The following is a 25885-nucleotide window of genomic DNA, read 5'->3' as shown; positions in this document are numbered from 1 at the left end:
ATAAATTTCGGAATATTTTTCTAATTTACAACGTTGCTGGTTGTATATTTTTTTGGGACATTGTAAGTTTTTGAAAAAAATCAATTTTGAAAAATTAAATAAAAAATTTGCTAATTATTTTAAGACGTTTTATCCTTTTAATATTCCAATTAATATATTTTTACCTGGAGGGAAGTTTCTCTATACAGTGTTTTCCAAATTTCGATTCAATTCTGACACGTGATAAATGAAAAAAAATTGAAACCCTACTAGATTTACGGCTTTTTCTACAATTTTTTGATCTAATTTTAATTTACAATTAGTCTGATTGGAATTTTTCATTCCTATATACAGGATCGTAAAAAAGTTTATACCTTTTTTCAATTTTTATAAAAATCGAGTGATACGTTTAAATTATATCTATTTTAATAAATTTACATCGATGCCAGATCTGAAATTTTGTTATCTTTCCTTTATAAAGAAATAAAAAATCGCTACCAATTGAAATTTTCACAAATACTTTAATAATAAGATTTTATTTAGTTGACGCGTGTTTCAATTTATATTTTTTCTTCTTCTTGTATCCATTCAATCGAATAAAAGAATTTCTTGGCACCAGAATCAGCTCCATGATTCGTTTGGTTTCGGTCGCCCCCAAGCGCGTACACGGTTTTTGCCATTTCCTTTTGAATTTTCGGTACATTTTATCGATTGAGGGCGCCACGAACGGTAACCCGGCCTTTGTCGTTGACGTTGCCGCCTCTTCATCCCCATGGGACGATCCAGAGATATTTTCTATCGTGCTAAACGTAACATATTGAAAAAAAATATTTACGATACTTTTGTAATAAATATATTTCACAAATCTTGAAAATTAATATTTATATTTATAGTTCTAATAACTATTAACAAATTTTAGTGATTGAAATGTGATTTGGATGTTTCGGATAGGAAATTTGGCAACGTCGATTATAGTTCTGTCAGTTCTTGTTCGTTTTCGCAACCTGTACGTTGCTTATCATTCCTATTACCGTTTCATTTTCCATTTCCCTCCCGATATTATTTAAGTATTGAATTTTTTTCTGTTTATATATATGTATAGTGTACTGAGTGTTTGAGTTTCGGCGACGATTCCTAATTGATAGTGGTAAATCGCATGTTAACGTATTCTATATCATTTTTTTTTACCATATAGAGCCTTGTTATCTGTAATAGGCATCTACGATGTTAATTCAAGTACCTACTATCGAGTTGAAGTTTTTTTGAAATGTGAACGTGATTTGGTGTATTTTTTTTCAAATTTAACGTTCCAAAAATGAAATTTTAATCATCAGTTTTCAAAATTTTCGTCGTATATAGGTTGTATCACAAATTACATAAAACCAAAAGCGGTTCGATGGATTGTTGGTACCGAATTTGCTTAAAAAAAATTCTAAATACGTTCTAATCACTTTTTTCCCCAACAAATTTGATATTTTTTCTGTAAATGTTTTATCTCGACCAAATTCAAAGGAGTTATCGAAAAAATTAAGGCCGAAATAGAACAAAAAAGTGCTTATCCAAATTTATTTTATCATAAAAAGATTGTTAACTTCATTATTCATGTCCTAAATCTCTCAGATTCATTTTTATGAAAAAATCTAATTTTTCTTTTTCACCCTTATTTCCAAAGTTAATTAAAAATTATTAATGAATCGATATGAACTTTGGGCACCATCGTACTCGTATTTACGCCAGATGAACATTAAACAAAAAGGGAGAAAGACACCCCCCTGGGAGTGAAAACAAATGTGTTTCATAGATTTAATATTAAAGATAGACGGGGCTAGGTATGGGAGCTTGTTTAATAGCTGTGAGAGAAAGAACTACTCTCTATTTTTTTCTGCTCTATTCTGATTGGGTCACAATGACGTCAAAGTTTCGAGTGGTGGGAACGGCAAAGGAACCAGCAGCGAGTCGAGAGAGATAGAGAGTGGTAACCGATGCTCTTTCTCTATCTTCTAACAGTACAATTCCGTTCTCCCTCTCTCTCTCTCTATCTTTAATATTAACTTTACGTTTTCACACTTTCTCTTTCAGATTCTTTCATATAAACCTTATAATATACACCCCATGACATAAAATCATTTATATACATATATATAGAAAAAAATAGATATTAATCATGGCTTGGGGTTATTGGAGCGCGACTACTGTATCAGATCGAGGTCGCAGTCCTCGTCGTAATCAAAACGCTGCATCTAATCACGCACAAAGCATGCCCATCAGCATAGAAGACAGACCTTCAATGTCCCAAACTTACGTCAGTGTGAATTCTAACAATAACGCAACTAATACTCAAAATGTTACCACCGTTGAACTTGAAGAGGTGCATCATCCTTTATCGAGAAGACCTTCTTTGGATTTGGGACCCCAAGGATCGTTGGCGGGGATTATTTGCGCCGCTCACGGAAGCGGACCCGGCGGGACTCTATCGGCAGGAAACACTCTAACTAGGTAGATTTGGTTTTTGTTTCATCATTTGCTCCACAATTTTGCCAGAATGTTTGACTTGAACGAGTGAAATGAATGTTTGTTTTGATGTCTTCTTCATACCCAAATAATTAGATATTAAAAAATTTGGTACTACTCTTTTGGTGAAGTGAATAAAACAGAAAAATTTGGAAAATTCTTGGATATTGTCGAGATGGTACTTAGGGGTCAACGATTAGTTGAATCTAGACCTACTAGATCATCGATTTAAATCGATTCAAAATATTTAAATCAAGTTTAGACTAATATGAATAATTTTAAATCGATTTGAATAATTTTTATTTAATTTTAAATACTTTTGAGACACTTCCAGACGATTTTTGAAAAAAAAATTACGAACTTTTAGTTCTTTTATCTAGTGGAAGAATGTCCCTAAGTACGTTTTCGATAAAAAACATAAAACTGATGGTTTCGTTAATATTTTTGATGGTATACAGGGTGGGGAGTCGTCATACGGCTGTTGAGTATGCGGTTCCGCATCATTTTTATCATCACCACGCTTGCGTGGAATACCATCAAGCGCAACAACTCAGTTTTTCTGATGACGATTCTAGTTCTGAACCCGGATACGCTACAGGTAGACGTCGTTTTGATATGAATTTTGTTGCTGCTTGAATTATTTTGTTTTTGTATTTTTTACGAAAAAATCATGGTATGGCTTGCATGTGAATTAATTCAAATGTCTCGAAAAATATTTGGGTTTTAATTCGTCGAGAGAATCGCCGAATATATCATATCGGAGTTTTTGTAGCTTTGTTATGAATTTTGTTTCTAAAATGCATGAAAACTTTTCAGTGTCCGTAGTATTTTCGATGAATTACTTAAACAAATTGTATTGAAGCGAAAAATAGTGTATTTCGGATATGAAAAACGACTTAACAGGCCAATTTGTGGTTACACTTGTGTATCTTCCAGTTAGTTTAGCGTTTTAGAATGCATTGAATCCATTTATCTGCGTCCCATATGTCGAAAATCAGTACTACTGTACTGTTTTACACAGTGAATAAAAAGAGGCTAGTTGTTCTGTCCTTTGATGTTGCTAAGGTTGAATTAGGTTAGGTTTCCTTTAGCTTTGATTGGGTTAGCTTTACTTTAGCCTCAATTAGGTTAGGTTTACATTAGCTTCCATTGATTTAGTTTCACAATGGTGTCGATTAAGCTTCCTCAAGGTTAAGTTTACTTTACCTTTGATTAAGTTATGTTTACATTAGCTTCGATTAAATTAGGCTTACTTTCGCTTCTAATAAGTTATGTTTACATTAGCTTTGATTAAGTTATGTTTACATTAGCTTTGATTTGGTTAGGTTTACATTAATGTCGATTAAATTAGGTTTACACTAGCTTCCTGAAGGTTAGGCTTACTTTAGCTTCCATTAAATTATGTTTTCATCAGCTTCGATTGAGTTAGCTCTACATAAGCTTTGATTTGGTTAAGTTTACATAAGTTTTTATGAAGTTAGGATTACATTAGCTTCGTTAAGGTTAATCTTACTTTAGCTTCCATTAAGTTTGTTTACATTAGCTTCGATTGAGTTAGCTTTAAAATAGGTTTGATTTGGTTAGGTTTTAGGTATTAGGTTTACATTAGTATCGATTAAGTTAGTTTTACTTTAGATTTTTTAAAATTAGGCTTACTTTCGCTTCTATTAAGTTACGTTTATATTAGCTTTGATTAAGTTAGGTTTACATTAGCTTCTATTAGATTAGGTTTACTTTAGCTTCGATTAGACAATCTTAATTGGTCGATACATCGAAAAAAAATATTTTTCTATGAAATTGTATGTTTTGTTTATATTCAAGAGAAAACGGCGTTTTGCGGAATTCACAAATCCGATTAAAAAGCCGAGCCGGAATTTAGGTTAGGATAGGTTCCGGTAAAAGTTATAATTTTGAACCTTGATAAATGGATTCAGCGAATTTAAAAACGTCAAATTGGCGTGTTTCTATTATGATTTAAAACCGGAAAGATACAGAAGTTTATTGTGATTTATCGAACCGATTATAAGCAAAAGGGAAATCACTATAAAATTATAAGAATAGAAAATTTTACTTAAAAATTATCCTCATTTCAATAAATCATATTATAAACAAAACTTTGAACCGAAATCTATAATTCCGATTATCTCTGAAATAGTTCTTAACTTGGCAACATTACTATCACTACAAATACTATTCTAACCTATAAAAAATAATATCTTACTAGCGGTAGAGTAGAACATAATTCACGCAGATATAATGTTGCCGGATTTATGCACATAAACATTTTTTTATAAAATGATACTCGCATGTACCAAAAAAACGTGTTCAAATTCTATTTTTTCTTTTAAGAATATTCCAAAATCGACATATTAAAAATTGAAAAATTAAACATATCGTCAACACCTCGTATTTTAATTCTCCGAATCTAGTTTCTATTTGTAATGAAAAAGTTTACCGATTAACTTCTAACAATCAGTATGAATTATAAGACCGATGAACGAGGTCTTTTAGACAAAATAAAAATTTATTTATTCGTAATCTACCAAAAAAAATTGGTAGATTTTCAAAGTGTTACACTATGCACATCTGCGCGTTAAGTGATGTCAAAAACAGTGAGGAAATTGGTTTTATTGACGAGCAAGTTTTTTAACATCAAAAAATGTACGTATCCGTTTTTATAAATAGTTCGCGTATTGTTATAGTCCAGGAAATAAATCAAAATTATCTGCAAAACATGGGAATTTCTTAGCAATAAGATGGATTAAGATGCATTCGATTCGGTTGAATTTTTCGAATAAAAATACTGAATATGAAATGAAAATTGAATCAGAGAAGGTTAAAACGTCGCTGAACACGAATATCTCGGCAGAAAAGGCCTGGTGTCTATGGTGGGAAACCCGTGGAAATTAGTTGTAAAATTTGCCGAATACATTAGGGTGGGTTAAAAAATTCAATAATTGTTTTAACAAGTGACAGGGAAAAATGAGTTGCTAAATACCTTGAAAAAATACTCACCAAATATGAGCTTCGAATTTAAATAGGAATATCCTCCGCATCACAGTTTTTTATTTTTTTTCTCAGCTCATAACTCATCATTAATTGATTGTACAGAAAAATGTTCTCGAAGAATTTCGTAGGAAATTTGATGCTCTACAAAAAAGGTATCTATTTTCTTGAAACGTCACCATTTGAATGATATTGAAGATGTAAGTTTGATTATATCAATTTAAAATTTCATTTTTGTTTGAATAAATTTTATAACTCGATAATAAATGACGATTATAAAATGCACAATTCATATTTTTGTGAGAAATTAACTGCCTTATAAAATTGGTATCTTATGTTTTGGCTATTAAATTAAGTCTTCAAGAGATATTCATCATCAAACTTTCATGTGTACTAATTTTATGAGTTTTTGCTTTTGATTCATCGGAAAATTTCAATTCAAATCATAAGTTTCGAGAAGATTTATACAAATTTTAGTTTTCATCATCATTTAAAAAAATAAATTTTACACTATTTTGATTAAGTTAGGTTTACATTAGCTTTGGTTTGGTTGGGTATACATTAGTGTCGATTAAGTTAGGTTTATATTAGGTTTGATTTTGTTAGGTTTACATTAGTTTTTATGAAGTTAGGATTACATTAGCTTCGTTAAGGTTAAACTTACTTTAGCTTTCATTAAGTTTGTTTTCATTAGCTTCGTTTGAGTTAGCTTTAAATTAGGTTTGATTTGGTTAGGTTTTAGGTATTAGGTTTACATTAGTATCGATTAAGTTAGTTTTACATTAGATTTCTTAAAATTAGGCTTACTTTCGCTTCTATTAAGTTATGTTTATATTAGCTTCGATTAAGTTAGCTTTACATTAACTTGATTGGATTAGTTTTACATTACCTTCTATTAGATTAGGTTTACTTTAGCTTTGATTAAGTTAGCTTTACATTAGCTTTGATTTGGTGAGGTTTACATTAGCTTTGATTATGTTAGGTATTTATTAGTTTCGATTAAGTTAGTTTTACAGTAGCTTTGATTTGGTTAGGTTTACATTAGTGTCGATTAAGTTAGGTTTACATTAGCTTCCTCAAGGTTAGGTTTACTTTACCTTTTATTAAGTTATGTTTACATTAGCTTCCATTAAGTTAGCTTTACATTAGGTTTGATTTGGTTAGGTTTACATTAATGTCGATTAAGTTCAATTTACCCTAACTTTTGCTTAAGTTTAGTTTACATTAGCTTCGATTTGGTTAAGTTTACATTAGCTACCTTAAGGTTAGGTTTACATTAGCTTCGATTTGGTTAACTTTACATTAGCTTGGCTTTGGTTAGGTTTACATTAGCTTCGATTAAGTTAGGTTCACATTGATGACAATTAAGAGAAACTTTTAATATTTTAAAAAATAACTTGCGCACTTTTTACCTCTTATTTGATTCTTTATTAATAAAAACGTAGACTTTCCATTATAAATATATTATTTGTTTCGGTTTTAGAGGACAAAATATCCAATTAGTTATAAAAGAGTTTTTTATTTCAATTTACAACTGAGTTATTCATTTTCATACAATTTTCATATTCTTGTATTAATGACAAAAAATAAAATTTGATCGAAATTCATAAATTTTTTGATTAGTTAATCAGAAATTCTTAAAATCAGTATACGTGAAAATTTAATGATGAATAAATGAAGATCTACGAGGTACTTATGTCCGAGGGGACTGGTTTATACGTAGTCACCTGGAACCCCGTGAAAATGAAGAAACAGGATTTTAATAGAGAAAAATAAAAGAAATATCGAATTATTTTTTCACCTCAAAAATCCTTGGCCAATTTCATGACGAATTTCGAACGGGACTCTAGGAGACGACGTACATGTCGGCACTAGGTACATTGAGACCTTCTCTGTCGAGATATTCGTGTTGAAAAACGTCGAAAACCCCCTAATAGTAAAAGTGAATTTTTCAAAATGCGTTTTTTGAGGGCTATCCCCAATAGGAATGCGCTATGTTGCATCTTGATTCGTCTTACTGCTAAAAAATTCCAAATTTTTGTGCTCTATTTCCTCGACTATTTGTTTCTACCATTAAAATTATTCATCTTCTTGTTGAGGTTAGGAAGGCCTCGGCAGCCAGAGCTATTCAGCCCGTTTATGGTAACTTCCGATTCCTATAAGATCGTTTTATTCACACTGTATATATACCAGTATCGTTTGAAACACTTGAAAATTTAGAGAACAAGTTTGTAGGTAAATACAGGAGTGTTGACGGCACACACCACCATTGTTGGCGCAGGTCAGGGATCACTTTCCAAACAAAGTTTTAACTGCGTTGACGATCGTATATATATCTAGAGATTTGTGATTTTTTCGTATTTACTTTGGTAGATATAAAAAAACGCTCTTTAAATAACTTTAAAGATTACATATTACCTCACAAACTTTTTTTGGAAAATGAACTATAACAAAATGACGGACAAGACTTTTGTTATAAGTTGTTTAATGAGGTCAGTTCAGTCCCTGAGGCGGTGACTTGGATTTGTTTTATTAAAAAAGATACCTTTTGTTTGTTTTAAGTTTGTTTTATAGAAAACTTTAGGTTTCATTTATCGATTGAGGCAGTACGAAGTCTGCCGAGTTAGCTAGTCAAATTATAATTTTAGATGTTCATAAATCGTACGTGGAAGAATGTATATTCCGAATAAATCATGCGAATTTGACACGTTCAGAAGATATTCAGGATACATTCGGAATGTATTCAAATTATCTATCGAAATATTTTTAGGTTGAAAAATAAACAAAAATTTATTGCGAGTCCGGTTCTGTTCAACCTAATTATTTGATTTCATTTGAGATTCCTTATCGTCGAGATACCGTCCTTATCAGTCTTCTCGTTTGTTTTTCGCGTATCGCGTATAGCGAAGTGTACATCTGTTTATAGACAAAAAAATAATAAAAATTACAATATACATACTGACTGAAATATAGTAAGTGCTAGTGATCTTTCGATTTCAGACGAAATAGTTGTTTTTTTATCATACAATATTTTGAAAATAAGGTTTGTTCTCTCATGATACCTTTTCAATTATGAAATATCTGCCATTTAAATTAGATTCCACCCAAACAATTTCTGTATTCTAGCTGTTATTTCCACTTTCTAAATTTTATTGTCGAAGTTGTTCGAGTGAAACCCCATAGGCCCACGTGATACGAGGGTTGCTACTTAAATTCTGAGATTCTCTATTAAGATCAATATTAATTTGCATACGTTTGAACCAATTGTCTAATTACGATTGAGGTACCTCCAAAATATGTGATTTGAACGCATCAACCGCTTCTTTAGGTGTGGAAAAACGTTGAACTTGCAATTTATTCGCTTTTTCTTGGTGGAGAATGATCTGCGATTCTTCTGGGAAGCAAATACTCGTGTATCATTCCGAATTGACCGTTCGACGTTGCTCTAATGGAACGGTGACTACATTTCCAGTTATTTCGAAAAAACAGGTGACCATTTGCTTCTAAGTGTTTGGCTCGTCTTGAAAGATCCATAATTGTTTAGATTTGAGTTCATATGCATAGCGTAGGGTAAATATCGGAGGAATATTAATCAACAACTTAAAATTCGCCCATGATACTGCTATAATGAATTAGGTTAGGTTTCTTTTAGTTTTGATTGGGTTAGATTTACTTTAGCTTCAATTAGGTTAGGTTTACATAAGTTTCGATTAAGTTAGGATTACATTAGCTTCCATTGATTTAGGTTCACAATGGTGTCGATTAAGTTCCTCAAGGTTAAGTTTACTTTACCTTTGATTAAGTTATGTTTACATTAGCTTCGATTAAGTTAGGTTTACATTGGTGTCGATTAAGTTGGGTTTACACTAGCTTCCTTAAGGTTAGGCTTACTTTAGCTTCCATTAAATTATGTTTTCATCAGCTTGGATTGAGTTAGCTCTACATAAACTTTGATTTTGTAAAGTTTACATTAGCTTCGATTAAGTTAGGGTTACATTAGTTTCGATTGAGTTAGCTTTGTTTTGGTTAGGTGTACATTAGTGTTGATTAAGTTAGGTTCACATTAGCTTCGTTAAGGTTAGACTACATTTCCAGTTATTTCGAAAAAACAGCAACTTAAAATTCGCCCATGATACTATGCTATACATGCTATATTGGCTGAGAGTGAAGATCTTCAATTCCTATTAGAGAGAATCAACCGAGAATGTGAAAATGTAGGACTCACTACAAATATTGAAAAAACTAAATTCATGGTTATAAGTAAAAACCAAAATATAAATATTAACCCTATTCTCACACTGAATGGAAAACAAATAGAATCCAGATGAAGACATCAAGATCAGAATTGAAATGGTTCGAAAGGCATTTGTCAAGTACTCCTCAATGTTTGCAAACAGAAATCTAAACCTCCACGTCAAAATAAAATTCAAGGAATGTTATGTGTGGTCAATCCTGCTGTACGGCGTGGAAATTTGGACCTTGAAAGCTCAAATGATAAAAAAACTTGAGGCATATGAGATGTGGCTCTGGACTGACAGAATCACCAAAGATGAAGTACTAAGACGCATTGTTCGCAAAACAAAGCTGTTAACAATTATTAAGATTAGAAAAACATCTTACATAGGACACATTTTACGCAACGACAAATACCTTCTGCTACAGAATATAATGCAGGGCAGAGTAGAAGGAAAGAAAGACATCGGCGGGAGGAAGAAATCCTGTCTACGTAACATAAGAGAATGGACAAATCTCAGCGTCGGAGAATTGTTGCAAGAATCAGAGACCCATTTAAAAACGTTCAATGAGAAGACGGCATGAGAAGTTGAAGATGCATAGATCCATGATTCGTCGCCAGCCACGATCTTATAGACGTTCTTTGAAGCACTCCGATTGAAACATTTCTTGCACCAATCGACAACAATTTCTTGTTGAGCGATTGTCAAACTATGCGGTATCCAAATAGTTTTGACAGCCAAATGTTCAATCAATATGAGATGTATGGAAGCACATCATCGATTTTTTCTGGACAACAGCCTAATTTGAATGACCTTCATGAAATTCATCCTGTAGCGAAGTGCGACCTCGATTGAATTCTGAAAACTAGCGAAACATGATGGCTCGAGATGGTGCTATTGGCCGAAATTTATACAAAATCATCGTACGAAAATGAATGTTTCAATTATTATACTCAAATAGCACTCGTATGTCAACACGTTATCCGTACGTTCACCATTGAAAATGTCAAACTTCATGATGACAATGTCAGATTTGACATATTCGCAGTGTTGTCATATCTCAAAATTTACATAGCAACCTTCGTACTCGACATGACTGTGAGTTAATCTCCTTCATTAGATCTGATCTTCACATTTTATGGGAATGTAGCAGAAATGGATTAGCAGGAGATTTAATAAGATAGTTTTTACTCAAACTAATTTTATTACAATACAAAACTATTAGAATTTCATTCAACTTAATTCTCTACAACTTCTATTGAATTAGAATATTTTTTTAGTGAAAGATCTTGTTTATTCAAAAGTGTTCAGAGCATAAAAGACACTTTTTAAATTAAAAAAACAATGTGCTCAACTTCTAGCTGATAATACTAGAACCCGGATAGTGTGGTAGCTCTCAGTTCAACATCATATTAATTCTTTCTCTTATATCCTTACAGATAAATTTTCAATTTAGGGTAGAGGAACTCATGTTAGCTATTGACCAAATCTTCTTTATTGAAATTGCTTAGATTTTTCTCATTCTTCATTAACGATGTGGAGTGAATTATTTTGATCATCATCCGAGGATCTAAACGAATTCTGTCAATATTTTTTTCTTTATCAGAAAATGTCTTGAAACTGTTATACTGATGTTGTTATTTTTTCCCTCATAGAAGAAAATGAAAATCACATTACAATTTTCAAAAAATGACGTTGTTTTGTCTTTTATCGAAAATTATCACTGGTAAAGTACGATTTTATCTTATAATGTGAAATTTATGTTCGTAAAACGAAAAAAAAATGGTCGATAGAACTTGGATGAGGAAAATTTTTGCCGATATCGCCGAAGCGGCCGTGTTATGGTCCTACCACCCTATATATACTTACGAACCTACCTCGTTGATTGGGAACACCACCGGTGGTTAGTACTTTTTGTTTTTTTTGTAGGAAATGGTCCATACGCTCATTTTGATAACCCTGTACATTAGACGTAAATATTTCGGTTATTTAGGCCAGCAACGTATACAAATACTGCTCATTCTGAACGTTAGAATCTGTTTTAAATTAAATTAAAAACAGAAACTACTAATGGACGAATCTCGCGTTAATTTAAGGCAGGATAGGCTCTAGCTACATATACTTACTTTATAATTGTATATTTTTTTGAGACTTACCTAATCGACAAAATGAAGCGATTACAAAATATTCAACACAATTAAATAGAAGATTTTATTATTATTATTAGACACGCCCTGGTATAGTAAACGGCGACCGGCGGTTATGTAAATTGATTTACAGCACGAATCTTTCTAGTTTAACCCAATTGTTTAGCTGAAATTTTATATGGTATAAATAAAATTTTTTTTTACGATATACTCGAATAAATAATTTCTGTATTGTCGCCACGTTCGACGTTATCTTATCAAACAGATAATAATTGCCCCGATGATTATCCCGTTTCGTATAAACCTAGCGAAACACCTGTTATTGGAAAAATACATTTTTTGTTGTTAAAACGTGTTAAAAAAAATGTTCAAATCCGTCGGCGAAAAATGTTCTGCTGGCGGTAAAAACGGTCTTATATATTGTGTTTTGTCCACAGTTTTCCCTAATGTGCCGTCGCAGCCCGGAATGCCCTGCCAGGGCGAAGACAGTAAGTAGTTTTGTTTTTGTTGTTGTCCAATCTCCCTGACTAATTGTCCTTTCTTAATTCGATTTTTTGGTCAGCTTCATAAGTTCACACCCCGATTTCGATTATTTATTCCTTTTAGGGAGTATTTATAGAAGGGGGGCGCGCCGTTGGAGGAAATTGTACAGGGTTAACGGACACATATTTCAAGCTAAAAGATTCAACAGGGTAAGTAGTAATTTTGCCATTTTTTATTTATTTTTATATATGAATTGAGTATCTACAATACAGAATAAGTTTATTTCAACTAATATTTAAAAAAAAAATAATAAAAATCACAAAATATGTTAACATTTTCATAAATTTCGTTGGTTTTCGGTACTTTCTGTATATATTTTTCGTTCCTGTTAATGAGTTTCTATCGTTATTACGGTTTTATAGTTGAATCAAAATCCAATTTATATTAAAGAGATCGTAAATCAACTTATTTGAATCACCCTATGAATTTATATTGTAGATAATTTCATTAATGTCGCGTTTTATCATTAAATTGGTGAATATCTTCGTGAATAATCGTTTGATGTTAAAAAAAATGGATTTTATCAATTACAGTTGAAAAATATAGTTTTTATAACAACCCGTATATTTATATTACTAAGAATTACATAAAAATTTTGTTTGTATTGACAAATATGTCATTTCAAAATCGTTTGACGTCAAAAAATTTCATTTTTTTGATTCGAGATCGGAAAACGATAATTTTTACGGCACCCTGTATTTCTGTATTGCTCGAAATTCTATAAAAAGTATAACTATCTTATATTTAGCGTAATAATATACGTTTCAATGGAAAAAATTAGATATTTCATAGATTTATAAAAAAAGATAGATTTTTCGAATTATATGATTTTCCCCGTATATTTTTATCGTTTGAAAGGCTCACCTTGTACGTTTATCTTGACTAAAATGTCATAAATTCATTAAATTTCCCTAATGAATAAAACATTTTTAACCCATTTAAAATTCTAAAAAAAAAAAATTGATGGTTTATTGTCAAAAATTTATGATTTTCCACATTAAAAGGTCCACACTGTATATTTGCTTGCTTAAAATTCAATAAAAAAGGTGCATTATGATTTCCGTGGTGAATAAAATAGCTTAAACCGTTTTAAATTTCCAGAAAAAAATACTGTTCACTGCTTATTGTCAAAAAGCGATGTTTTTTCACATCAAAAGGTTCACCCTGTATACTTGATTGTTCAAAATTTTATAAAAATCGTTAATTATGATTTCCCTGATGAATGCAACAGTTTATAGCCATTTAAAGTTGCAGAAAAGGATACATTTTATGAAAATCAGTTAAAAAACTATTTTGTTTCATGTTTAACGGACCACCCTGTATGTTTATAATACTTCAAACGTCATAAAAATCGTTATTTCCATTTGTTCCACAAACAATTTAATTCTAATTCATTTACGAGGCTTCAAAAGAAAATTATTATTAGTTGACAAAAAAAAAATCTTTTTTCACAAACCCCGTATTCGTTGTATCCTTTAATAATTACAGAGTTATCGCGATGAGTTTAATAAAAGAACAAATACTTTTAATTCTTTTGTTTTCTCTTTGTTTTCCCTTGGTATCTATAAAAGTACCACAAAAAAATTTTCCACAAAATTTTCTTTGCATATTTTCGTAAAAAAATGTATAAATAGGATTTTTGTAATATTTAAAAAGACCTTGGAAGTGGCTTTGTCGATTATTTATTTTTAGTGGATACAAATATTTAGTATACGGGGGACGTATTAATAATTCGTTGTCTCTTGTAGAGAGCCTTTTGCGCTTATTGCAACGACAGGATTTGGGGATTGGGTCGACAAGGTTTCAAATGTATCCAATGCAAATTATTGGTACACAAAAAATGTCACAAAGCCGTAAATAAACCGTGTACCAGTGAACACCAGGAGTCGATCATAAGGGAAATTCATAACGGAGAAGCGCAAGCGAACGTTACTCCCGTTACCGATATTATAAAATCGGAAATTCGCGATAGGGATTATCCGGAACCGCCGCCGGATGTTACCGGTAAGTAAATTTCAATTTAATTAAAAGTTTTTCCAATTTTTTTTTCCAATTTAGGGGAATCCGTACCCGTGGAAGACCCCAATAAACCTGTCGACGATTTGGAACCTGGTTCCCAACGGCAATACTCCCTCAACGATTTCGAACTGATTCGAGTTATCGGTCGCGGGTCTTACGCTAAAGTACTGATGGTGGAATTGAAAAAAACGAAACGTATCTACGCTATGAAGGTGATTAAAAAAGCTCTGGTTACCGATGACGAGGATATCGATTGGGTGCAAACCGAAAAACACGTTTTCGAAACTGCTTCGAATCATCCGTTTTTGGTTGGGCTGCATTCTTGTTTCCAGACGCCTTCGAGGCTATTTTTCGTTATAGAGTTCGTCAGAGGTGGGGATTTGATGTTTCATATGCAGAGGCAGAGGAGATTACCCGAGGAACATGCGAGGTAAGTAATCTATAATGATTTTTCTTTATTTTTCAAAATTTTTCTGATTAAATACAATCAAAACAAAATATTGACATAAAAGAAAAGCGAAAAATATTAAAATAAGGAAAAAACCTTAAGAACTTGGAGAAATGGAAGAACAACAAAAATTTGGTGAGATAAGATGAAAAAAGATACGAGGAAAAACAATGAAAAAACTAAAATTACAACAAAAAAAATCGAAAAAATACCAAAGACCTGAAAACAGTGGAAAACAAAGAAAAAGTGAAAAAAAAAACATAAAATATTAAAGCGATAAAAAAATTGCATAAACGAAGAAAAAAAATCGAAAACGGTGGTAAAAAACTAAAATTGAAACGAAAAATGAAACAAAAAATATTAAAATAAGAAAAAAACTTGTGGAGTTGGAAAAAGAGAGGAGAAAAAGCGCGAAAACTGGATGCATAAGATGATAAAGAGGATTACGAGTGAAAATAATGGAAAAAAGAATGAAAATAAAAAAGTTATCGCAAACAAAATTAGATAATGAAATTTGGAAAAAAGGGCAAACCAACTCAAGAAAACATAAAATTTCGATAATTTCTCCTCAGTACTGATAAAAAAAAAAACAAAAAAACTAAGCGAAAGCTTAGAATTATAAACAACAAAAATGAAAAACAAGAGAGTAATGGAGAAAGTAATATATACATAGAAAATAGAATGGAAAAACAAACAAAACTTAAAAGTCTGTATTATTTCACGTTATAGTTAATTAACATACTTGAAAAAATCAAACTAAATTCAAAACAAACAAAACAAATAGAAAACGAGGAAAGGAACGCAAAAGAGAATAAAAAACAAGCGCGACAAAAAATATAAGAATCATTTTATGCAATGATTGAAACAGAAATTAGGAAAACAAAATCAAATCACATAACAAACGATAAAACATGGAAATAATACAAAAAAACAAAAAAAATTTTCAAACTAAGGAAATGTACTGAAAAAAAATAATAAATAAAAAATTATTTCACGGTATAATTGAAAAACAAAGAAGAAAATTTGCAAAAGAAGCAAGAGAACAAAGAAAATAATCGAAGCCTGAAGAAATTAATAGGAAATAGACCAACAAAACAAAAAATTGAGATTATTTGATGTTCTCATTGAAAACCAAAAAAAAGCAAAACGAAATTGAGGACATGGACAGAAAAGGATTTTCTGATGTTGAGAATGAGAAGAACAACGTAAAAACAGAAATTTGATTAAAGGAAAAAAAACAAAAAAATGAAAAAAATTTGTATTCATTCATTATCTGATTAAAAAACAAACTAAACAATGAAAAGAAACTAAATAGATGAAGAAAAGAAACAAAAAGACAATTGAAGAATAAGGAAAGCAACGTAAAAACATAAAATTGAATGGAAAGTAAACAAGATATTTCAATTATTCAATGTTATTTTTGAAAATAATAGAAGAAAACAGATTATGGTAAATGAGAAGAAAAGAGAAACAAAACACTAAAAAACGTAAAAAAAAACAATAATCACTAATAAAAAACTATTAGAAGAAATCGAAAGGGCATAGCATGCAATGAAAAAGTCAAAAAATAAATATTGAAAATAGTTAGAACAAAATTTAAAATACCACAATATTAAAAAGAAATATAAAAATTACAAAAACAATAAAAAACGTATAAAATGAAAAAAAATATTCGCACTGTCGTATCTTCTCAAAAAAAAAAAAAATTGATGAAAAAAATTATACCAATAAAAATTCACCAAATTCTAATAAATCATTTGTAATTAAATAATTTTTCGAAAAAAAAAACTAAATAAATTGTTCAATTTTCCGTTTGTTCGTTTGTCGTTGTATCATTAATCGGACCGATCATTCGGTAACAACATTCCGGAAAAGGTTTCGACAAATCACCGGGTACCATCTTATAGGGTGGCTCGACAGTTTGGACGCCGCATCTAAAATAAAAAAAAAAACATAATAGTGATACTGATCATTTATTGATGGATATATATATAAATAGGTTTTACGCCGCCGAGATATCGTTAGCTCTCAATTTCCTCCATTGCAAGGGTATCATCTACAGAGATTTGAAATTGGATAACGTATTATTAGATCACGAAGGTCACATCAAATTGACAGATTACGGTATGTGTAAAGAGGGTATCAGACCAGGTGATACGACGTCGACGTTTTGCGGTACGCCCAATTATATAGCTCCCGAAATATTGAGAGGTGAAGATTATGGATTTTCCGTGGATTGGTGGGCGTTGGGTAAGACGTTTTTTTATTATAATATCCGTATAAATTTTTTTCTGGACACTATATATATATATATATATATATATATATATATATTTTTTTTTTCTTTCATCTCAATTTTTAGTTGAATATTGATTATTACAAAACATTTGGATTTTTAGTAAATTTTTGAAGTTTTTTTGTGAATTTTTACGATTTTTTGATATCAAAATTCAACTTGAAAAATATCGTAAAATGTTTATTTCTTTTCTATAATTTTTTAACGCTATTTGTAGATTTTTCTTGATTTTTCTCATTGCAAATTGCTTATTTAGAAAAATTTGAGACGTTTTGTATATATTTGATGATTTTTTGCGATTTTATGGTTAGGTTAAAATTTAGTTCTTTATATTAGTTATTTAAGTTGTAATAATCTATCTATCTATCTATCTTAACTCTTTATTTGCACCTTTATTGTCGATTTTTCATATTAATTTTTGTACGTTTTTAATTCAGTATTTGGAAAATTAAAAAAAAAATATTGTTTCTTATGTTTTTCTGCATTTTTAGTGATTTTTTTTTAAATTTTGTGAAATACAAATTCAAAAGTTGAAAAATTTGAGGCGATCTGTATGTTTTTTGCTAGTTTTTACGATTTTCTGATACTTATATCAGTATTTAAAAAATTTTGTCTGTTCAGTATATTGTTTACTGGAGTTGCAACTATTTTTTTTGGACATTCTATATGTTTTTAGACGTCTTTGGTACTTTTTTTCAAGATTTTTTTCATGGAAATTAGATTACTAGAAAGAATTGAAACATTTTTTGATAATTTTTTAAAAAAATTTTGACATACAGATTCACCTATTGAAAAATTTAGAACGTTCTGATTATTTTTCAACAATATTTTGCTCTATTTTATACATTTTATTCAATATTAAACGGATATTAAACAAATTGAGACATTTACATTTTTATCATAATTTTTTCTGAATTTTTCATTTTTTCTAGTTAAAATATACCAAATTCAAAAATTTGGTACGTTCTGTTAGTTATTAAACTTTTTCACCAAATTTAACAAAAAAATCTTTTATGTATTTTTTTCAACATTTTAAATAATTGGATCATTCTGCTCATTTGCCAGCATTTTTATTTTATTTTTTAATTTTCCAATATTTATGATTATCAAATTTCGACATTCTATATATTCTGTAACAAATTTTCTGTTTTTTTTTCGGATTTTTGATATTATCATTAAAAGGCTCGAGACGTTATGCATTTTCGCATGATTTTTTTAACATATTTAGCTGTTTTTTTCTCATTATTTTGATATTAAAATTTCTACTTCTACTCCCTGTATATATTTTTTTCGATTTATTTTCGAAATATTTTACATACCCAGCTAGATATATATCCCCATTTTTCCTACAAGTCGCTGTAGCGCATTCGGTTCGTATTCTTTTTATTTCTTCGCACTTGAAAGCTCCAAGATTGTAGATGGTTGTGTAACAATCTCCTAGATGTGCTAAAATAACATCATCAAAAATCAAATATTAGATTATCTTTGATTTGTATTAGGTTTCGCATCATTTTTTTTATTGTCGAACAAAAAGTTCGAAAAAAGTTTCGAAAAACGAAAAAAAAACAGCAGTATTCAAAAACGTAAATAACTATCAAAATGAAGAGAAAAAAATTAAGTTGAATTGATTATTTAATTTTTATCCATATTGTATTCAAAATTGTTACCTGTTGCCGGATCCCTTCTAATAATTGCTGTCCATCCATGCACTGTGAAAATTGCACAAAGAAAACAAAAAAATAACAACGTACTTTTCATATTGTTGGTAAATCGAAAGTTATATACGGAATATCGAAATGATGATGATTGAATTTAGTTATTGAAATGAATTATAAAATTATAGCAAGAAGTCACGGGTCGGTTAGAATAATGATAAGAATAAATGAAAATAATCAATCGAAAGATAGAGTATTTGGAATATCTTAAACTAAACTAAAAATATAAACATTATAAATAAATTTATATTGTGAAAACTTTTGAATAATTCGTTTATAGACACTGTTGAATTGAAAAGTAACTACCTAAAACATCTGATAAATATTCTAAAACATTTAAGAACAAATAAAAAATACAAAAAAAATATTTTAAAACAACTGAAAACAAGTGAAAACACAAAAAACACTTTGAAACCAATAATAAAAACTACAAAAAACGCTTTAAAACATCTGAAAAAAAATAAACACTACAATAACCACTTCAAGACAAATAAAAACTAGAAAAAAACCTTCAAAACAACTGAAAAAAACTATCATAATAAATAAATATTACAAAAACCACTTCAAGATAAAAACTACCAAAAAACAATTTAAAACAAGTGACAATTACAAAAAATATTTTAAACTAACTGAAAACAAAAGAAACTATCACAAACACTTCAAAACAAATAAAAAGTACAAAAACCACTTCAAGGCAAAAACTACAAAAAAAAACAGTTTAAAACATGTGTAAACTACAAAAAATATTTTAAACTAACTGAAAACAAAAATAATTTATCAGAAAACTACAAAAAAAATATAACAATTGAAAACAAATAATAAAAACTACAAAAAAACACTTAAAACAATTGAAAACTTAAAAAAAACTACAAAAAAACACTTTAAAACAACCGAAAACAAATGAAAACTACAAAAAACACTTTAAAACAACCGAAAACAAATGAAAACTACAAAAAACACTTTACTACAACTGAAAATTCATAAAAACTACAAAGAAACACTTTTAAAATAATTGAAAACTAATAAAAACAGTTGAAAACAACCGAAAACACATAAAAATTACGAAAAAACACTACGAAACAACTGAAAACAAAGGACAACTGCCAACAACATCGATAAACTTTGATTGTTGCTAAGAAACAAGCATATACTTTCAAAAATCGAGCAAAAACATAAAAAAGTATAGTACAATGAACACGTTCATTAATTAATGAAAAGTACATAAAAACTTTTGTTTCTCCAGTTTTTTCATTTTTCGGACTTTTTTTAATAAATTGTCTTGGTTTTAGGTGTCTTTTGATAGAAAATCAGTTTAAAGTATCTTATATATTTATCAAAATATAATTCAACACACTAATAAAATAATACTACTCGTCTAAAATGTATTTAAATAACATAAAATAATAGAAAATTTTAAAAAATAGACTGGAAACTTTTAAAAAACAACCTGAAAAATTGATTCAATAAAATTCAAGAGCTGAACATATAAACTAAAGAAACTATTAAAAATATTGATGAACAATTGTGAAACAGCATGAAAAGGGTCTAAAAAGAACGAAAATTGTCAACCAAAAATAAAAATTGAGTTTGTAACATTACAGGTTTCCTTTTTCCCTCATACCATTTTCCATAATATTTTCCATTTATAAATTTTTTTTAATAAAATAATTTTAAATGGCAAAGTGAAAATTCAAAATAAAAAATAAAACGTTGATGAAATCGAGACTCTTTATTTTTATAGGAGTTTTGTTATACGAAATGTTGGCCGGTCGTTCTCCATTCGATATAGCCGGCGCATCGGAAAATCCCGATCAAAACACCGAAGATTATCTTTTCCAAGTCATATTGGAAAAAACGATCCGTATCCCGAGATCTTTAAGCGTAAAAGCCGCCAACGTACTCAAAGGATTTTTGAATAAGAACCCAGCGGATCGATTGGGATGCCACAATCCCGAAGCTTTCGTCGAAATTACCGGCCATCAGTTTTTCAAAAGCATCGATTGGGATATGGTCAGTTTTTACGCTCATTCTCATTTATATACGCAAATAAATATATATATTTTTTCATTTATTATAGCTCGAACAGAAACAGGTGCCGCCTCCGTACAAACCCCGATTAGATTCCGAAAGAGATTTAGCGAATTTCCCTCCGGAATTCACCGACGAACCGGTCCATCTAACGCCGGACGATCCGTAATAAACAATCTAATACCCCTTGTATAATTAATTTTTTAATTATTTATTTTCTTTTTCAGACGCGTCATAGAAAAGATCGACCAATCCGAGTTTGAGGGATTCGAATACGTCAATCCGTTATTAATGTCGTTGGAAGATTGCGTGTGACATAACGTCTTGTGCGCTTTACATCCTTTCAACCTGCCGCCGCCTCCACCGCCGTCGATAACTCACCGTTATCCGCCTCCGTTATTACCGCCGCCGCCGCCGCCCAATATCGGCGATTCCATTGTTTCGAGCGGCGTCGGTAACGGTAAATACTACGACGACGTTAGGCCGCAACAGGCCAAATCTTTACTTCAAAATATCTTTTGCCTTCCTCTCAACTAGTGCTTTAGCGTGTGTCTATTCGAAAAACGAAAAATAAAAAAAATTGTTTATTCGTATTTTTGATAATGTTTATTTGAATTTTCGTTTGTTTCGATTGACGAAATGTGTCCGTTGTTTAAAAAAAAATTGTTTTCGGTTAAAAATTGCGTAGACTCTGAATGCTCGATTTTTAATTCGATTCCTTTCATTCGATTTGCCCCAGTAGAAATTTATACGTTTGTCTCATATAAATCACTTTAAATTACGTACAATTACGTTCAATCATTTTAAATAACTCTCAGTCGATTCTAAACTTTCTTAATCACTTCTAAATTACGTCTAATTCCATTAAAATCACTTTAGAACGCCTCTAATTGTATTTAATCACTTCTAAACCGTTGATCATTGATTAATAATTGTTACAAATCACTTTAAATCACTTCTAAATCGTTTTTAGACGCTTACAATAACTTTCAGTTGCTTTTCATTTCGTTCAATCGCTTTTAATTTATTCCAATTTATTCCAAATATTCTTCCTTTGTCAATGCAGATCACTTCTAAATCGCTTTCGGTTATTTCTCATTCCATTCAATCGCTTTTATTTACTCTCGTTTGCTTCTTCATGTTAAATCACTTCGAAATGGCTTTTGATTCTATTATAATCACTTTCAATCACTTCTAGTTGTTTTCAATTACTTTAAACCATTGATAAGAGAGTTATAATTGTTACAAATCGCTTTAAACCAATTCAAATAAATCTAAATCGTTTTTATTCCTCTACATACGGTTTCAGTAGTTTTTCATTACATTAAATTGCATTGCATACTTCAGATCACTTCCGTTAAAATCGCTTGTAACATTTTCTATTCATTTCTAAATCCTTTTTTAATAACTTTCAATCACTTTTCATACCTTCAGATAATTTCTAATCACTGTTTATGAACTTAAAATCACTTTCTATAGCTTCTAATTAGTTTAATCACTTCTAAACAGTTTTGGAATGAGTTATAATTGTTACAAATCACTCAAATTACTTTTAAATCGCGTTTTTTGGTTATTATTACTTTTAGTCGCTTCTAATTACTTAACAATGCTTCTGATTACTTTTAATCACTTACAACGTTGTTTTTTCTGTTATAATCCTTTCTAATCACTTCAATTTTCTTCACATTACTTCTAAATCGCTTTTTATTTTCTTATTATCACTTCTGATCACTTTTAATCTATTCTTCAATGTATTTGTCGATAGAAATTGTTTGAACAATCGAAACACGACACATGTTCGTTCAGTTTTATGTGAAATGGTATAGCAAAGGTTTATTAAATTGATTATCAAATTTTTTCAACTTTGGATTAAAACGGAACATTTAGAAAAAATTACGAAACTTCTTAAATATGGTTTCTCTAGCGATATTTTATATTTTAGATAAAGATTCAAATAAGTATCGATTATAAAAGTTCTAATTACTATCAATCAAGTACAGTCGATTCAAGTAACTTTTGATCACTTGTAATCATTTTTAATCACTTTTAATTGATTATTTTTCATATTATGACTTATCAACAGATCTTAAACCCTTAAATGATCACTATAAATCAAACCAAATCACTTACAATAGATTGAAGTGTTTTATATTTACTTGTGATTGCTTTCTATCACTTATAATTGATTTATTTTTTTAAATGATTACTTAAAATAGATCCAAATCAGTTTTAATTGATTAAAGTGCTCTATAATTACTTCAGATTACTTTCTATCATTTACAATTGATGTATTTCCAAAAAAATCGTGCCGAATCACTCATAATCGATTTATTTTTATAAATGATCACTTAAAATCGATCCTAATCACTTATAATGGATTAAAGTGTTCTACATTTACTTGCAATCGGTCAAAATCGATCCAAATCACTTATAATTTATTGAATATAGTTATTTGCGATTGCTTTCGATCGCTTATAATAGATTTATTTCAATAAATGATCACTTAAAATCGATCCTAATCACTTATAATCGATTAAGCGTTCAATAATTACTTGCAATTGCTTTCGATTGCTTTTAATTGATTTATTTTCATAAAAGATCGTTATCAATCGTTCCGAATCACTTGTAATCTATAGAAGTGTTCTATAATTACTTGCGATTGCTTTTGATCGCTTATAATTGATTTATATTCATAAATGATCACTTAAAATCGATCCAAATCACTTATAATCGATTAAATTGTTTTATACTTATTTGCGATTGCTTTTTATCGCTTATAATAGATTTATTACCATAAAAGATCACTATCAATCGTCCCGAATCACTTATTATCGATTTAATTTTCTGTAATCACTTAAGATCGATTCTAATCACTTTCCATCCCTCATAATCGATTTTCTCCCGTAGAAAATGGAGTTTGAATCACTCCTCTTCAATTACAATTCAATTACAATCGATTTTAATATAAATAATCACTTTAATTCAACTTGTAACAATATTTGATAGTTTTTTATCATTTAAAATCGATTTATTTTTCTTTGTTAACACTTTTGATTATTTTTCATCGTTTGAAATCGATTTACTTCATATGTAATCACTTTGGATCGCTTCTAACTGATTTCCATTAGTCACAATCGTAGTTTATCGTTTCTAATCGCTTTTATGCTTTCGATCGCTTTAAATCCTTTGCATCTTTTTTGTGTCCTATGGTTCCATTTGTTGCCGTTTGTTTTTTTGTGTGCTCCAGTTCTGTATGCTTCGTGGCGCTTCGTACAATTTTGTTTATTGATTTTTTTGCGAAATTGTCTTGAATTTTTTCGTATTTTTTTTTCAATTCAATGGTATTAAACTAAACATACCAAAAATAAAGAGTTCGTTTATTATAAGACAAAGAAATTTTTTTTCTTGAAAATATCGCGAATCACAACGAATTTTTTTAAATTTCTATAATTTTCTCATGAGATTTTGTATTTTTTTATAATTTTATTATACGGTTTTCCTCGTTTAGAGTGGTATTGGGGCGGTAATTCGCTATATGCTGGGGATGTGCATATCGAAAAAACATTTAAAAAATATTCTAGTATTTCAGGCAAAAATAAAATGAAAAAAATTTAGATTTAACTGCACATAAACGAAATTGTTGAAAAAAACTACTATTTAATCGTATTATAGAAAATTGCAGCAGCCGTTGAACGATTTTCGAATCATTACGTTGATTTTTTTCTTAACAGCGACTCGATTTGCAAAATTTTTCTCCACTTTTTGATAAAATTTTTTCTATGAATTAAAGCGCGATTTTTCAATTGTTGCTGCACGCGTTTCGCATTCTAGCAGAGATATTAACGACCCTAGAATAGAAATATATATATAAATAAATATATATTTGAGGATTTTTTCCTCCCTATTTATTCAGAATTCGATAATTGATAAGAAATTGATTTATTGATTTTATGATTTATTGGAAATTATCGTTTTATACATTTATCGAATTAATTCTTTATAATAAAAACTTGATTTGACGATAGATCGTTTTATTTACTTACCCCAAATCCCTAAAATCGAATTTATCTTATCCTCACGTAGTGAACTTACAGTCTCAAATTGACTCCAGTAACCAAACCCCTGTCATATATTTTTATTTCTACACGCAATTGTAATCGCCTTCAATCATTTTCAATCCCCTACAATTACTTTTAATCGCCACTAGTCGGTTCTTACCACAATTTATCTCTTTTAGACTTTTAATAACTCCAAAATCGCTAATAATCACTTTTATTTATTTTAAGTCACTCCTATTCGCTTTTTATCACTTTTCAATTCACTACGGTAACTTTTAACCGTTACGAATAGTTTTTAATCACGATTTATGTCCTTTTGTTATTTTTCGATGCACTTTTATTCGTTTTTAATCACTTTTAAATCAATATTTAATCCCCGCGATCACTTTTCATCATCCATAATAGCGATATATCTCTTTTGGTCACTTCTAGTTGTTTTCAATCACTTAACAAACTCTCATCACTTATTTATCACTTTTATTCTTTTATAGTCACTTCTAACCGCTTTTAATCACTTCCCAATTTCCTACGGTCACTTTTAACCTTTACTAATCGTTTCTAAGCACGATATATCTCTTTTAGTAGCTTCTAATCATATTTCGATCACTTTACAATCCCCTAAAATCACTTTTAATCATCATTAATGGCTTTAAATCACGATTTATTTCCTTAAGTTATTTATAATCGCATTCAATCATTTTCTATTGTCATGAATCACTAATTCATCACTTTTTTACTAAATTACTCATTTGCAATCGTTTTTAATCACTTTCAATTGCCACTAATCATTCATTTATAACTTTTATTCGTATATAACTGTCTCTAATCACTTCCAATCAATTTTGATTGTTTCTTGAGTCGCTTATAATTGTCTCCAATTACTTATAATCTCTCATAATT

General features: G+C 29.7%; 2 protein-coding genes across 6 annotated transcripts in view; one reads left to right on the top strand and one right to left on the bottom strand.

Moving 5' to 3' along the window:
• LOC130902195 (atypical protein kinase C) overlaps window positions 1-24947 on the top strand; it is a 29522-nt gene extending 4575 nt beyond the window's left edge. For 2 of the 5 annotated variants that reach the window (XM_057814098.1, XM_057814099.1), the window contains exons 3-10: window positions 12316-12366; window positions 12485-12570; window positions 14170-14425; window positions 14480-14870; window positions 16888-17138; window positions 20641-20909; window positions 20977-21092; window positions 21155-24947. In XM_057814098.1, the coding sequence (XP_057670081.1) occupies window positions 12316-12366; window positions 12485-12570; window positions 14170-14425; window positions 14480-14870; window positions 16888-17138; window positions 20641-20909; window positions 20977-21092; window positions 21155-21242 (1508 nt within the window). In that variant the 3' untranslated portion in view covers window positions 21243-24947. Of the gene's footprint in view, window positions 1-955; window positions 1127-2058; window positions 2476-2948; window positions 3089-4964; window positions 5152-8112; window positions 8540-11386; window positions 11635-12315; window positions 12367-12484; window positions 12571-14169; window positions 14426-14479; window positions 14871-16887; window positions 17139-20640; window positions 20910-20976; window positions 21093-21154 lie in introns of those variants that run through there. The other 3 variants (XM_057814097.1, XM_057814101.1, XM_057814102.1) reach the window with 3 other exon arrangements.
• On the bottom strand, window positions 14876-19113 carry LOC130902199 (uncharacterized). The gene is made up of 3 exons (XM_057814106.1): window positions 18852-19113; window positions 18504-18630; window positions 14876-16822 (listed from the first exon to the last, which is right to left on the bottom strand). The coding sequence occupies exons 1-3, from the start codon at window positions 18940-18942 to the stop codon at window positions 16690-16692; spliced, it is 351 nt and encodes a 116-aa protein (XP_057670089.1). The 5' UTR covers window positions 18943-19113; the 3' UTR covers window positions 14876-16689.
• Window positions 24948-25885: the final 938 nt, after the last annotated feature.

Source organism: Diorhabda carinulata, chromosome X, assembly GCF_026250575.1.
Source record: "Diorhabda carinulata isolate Delta chromosome X, icDioCari1.1, whole genome shotgun sequence".
NCBI classification, from domain to species: domain Eukaryota; kingdom Metazoa; phylum Arthropoda; class Insecta; order Coleoptera; family Chrysomelidae; genus Diorhabda; species Diorhabda carinulata.
This window is presented reverse-complemented; position numbering and strand designations above follow the sequence as displayed.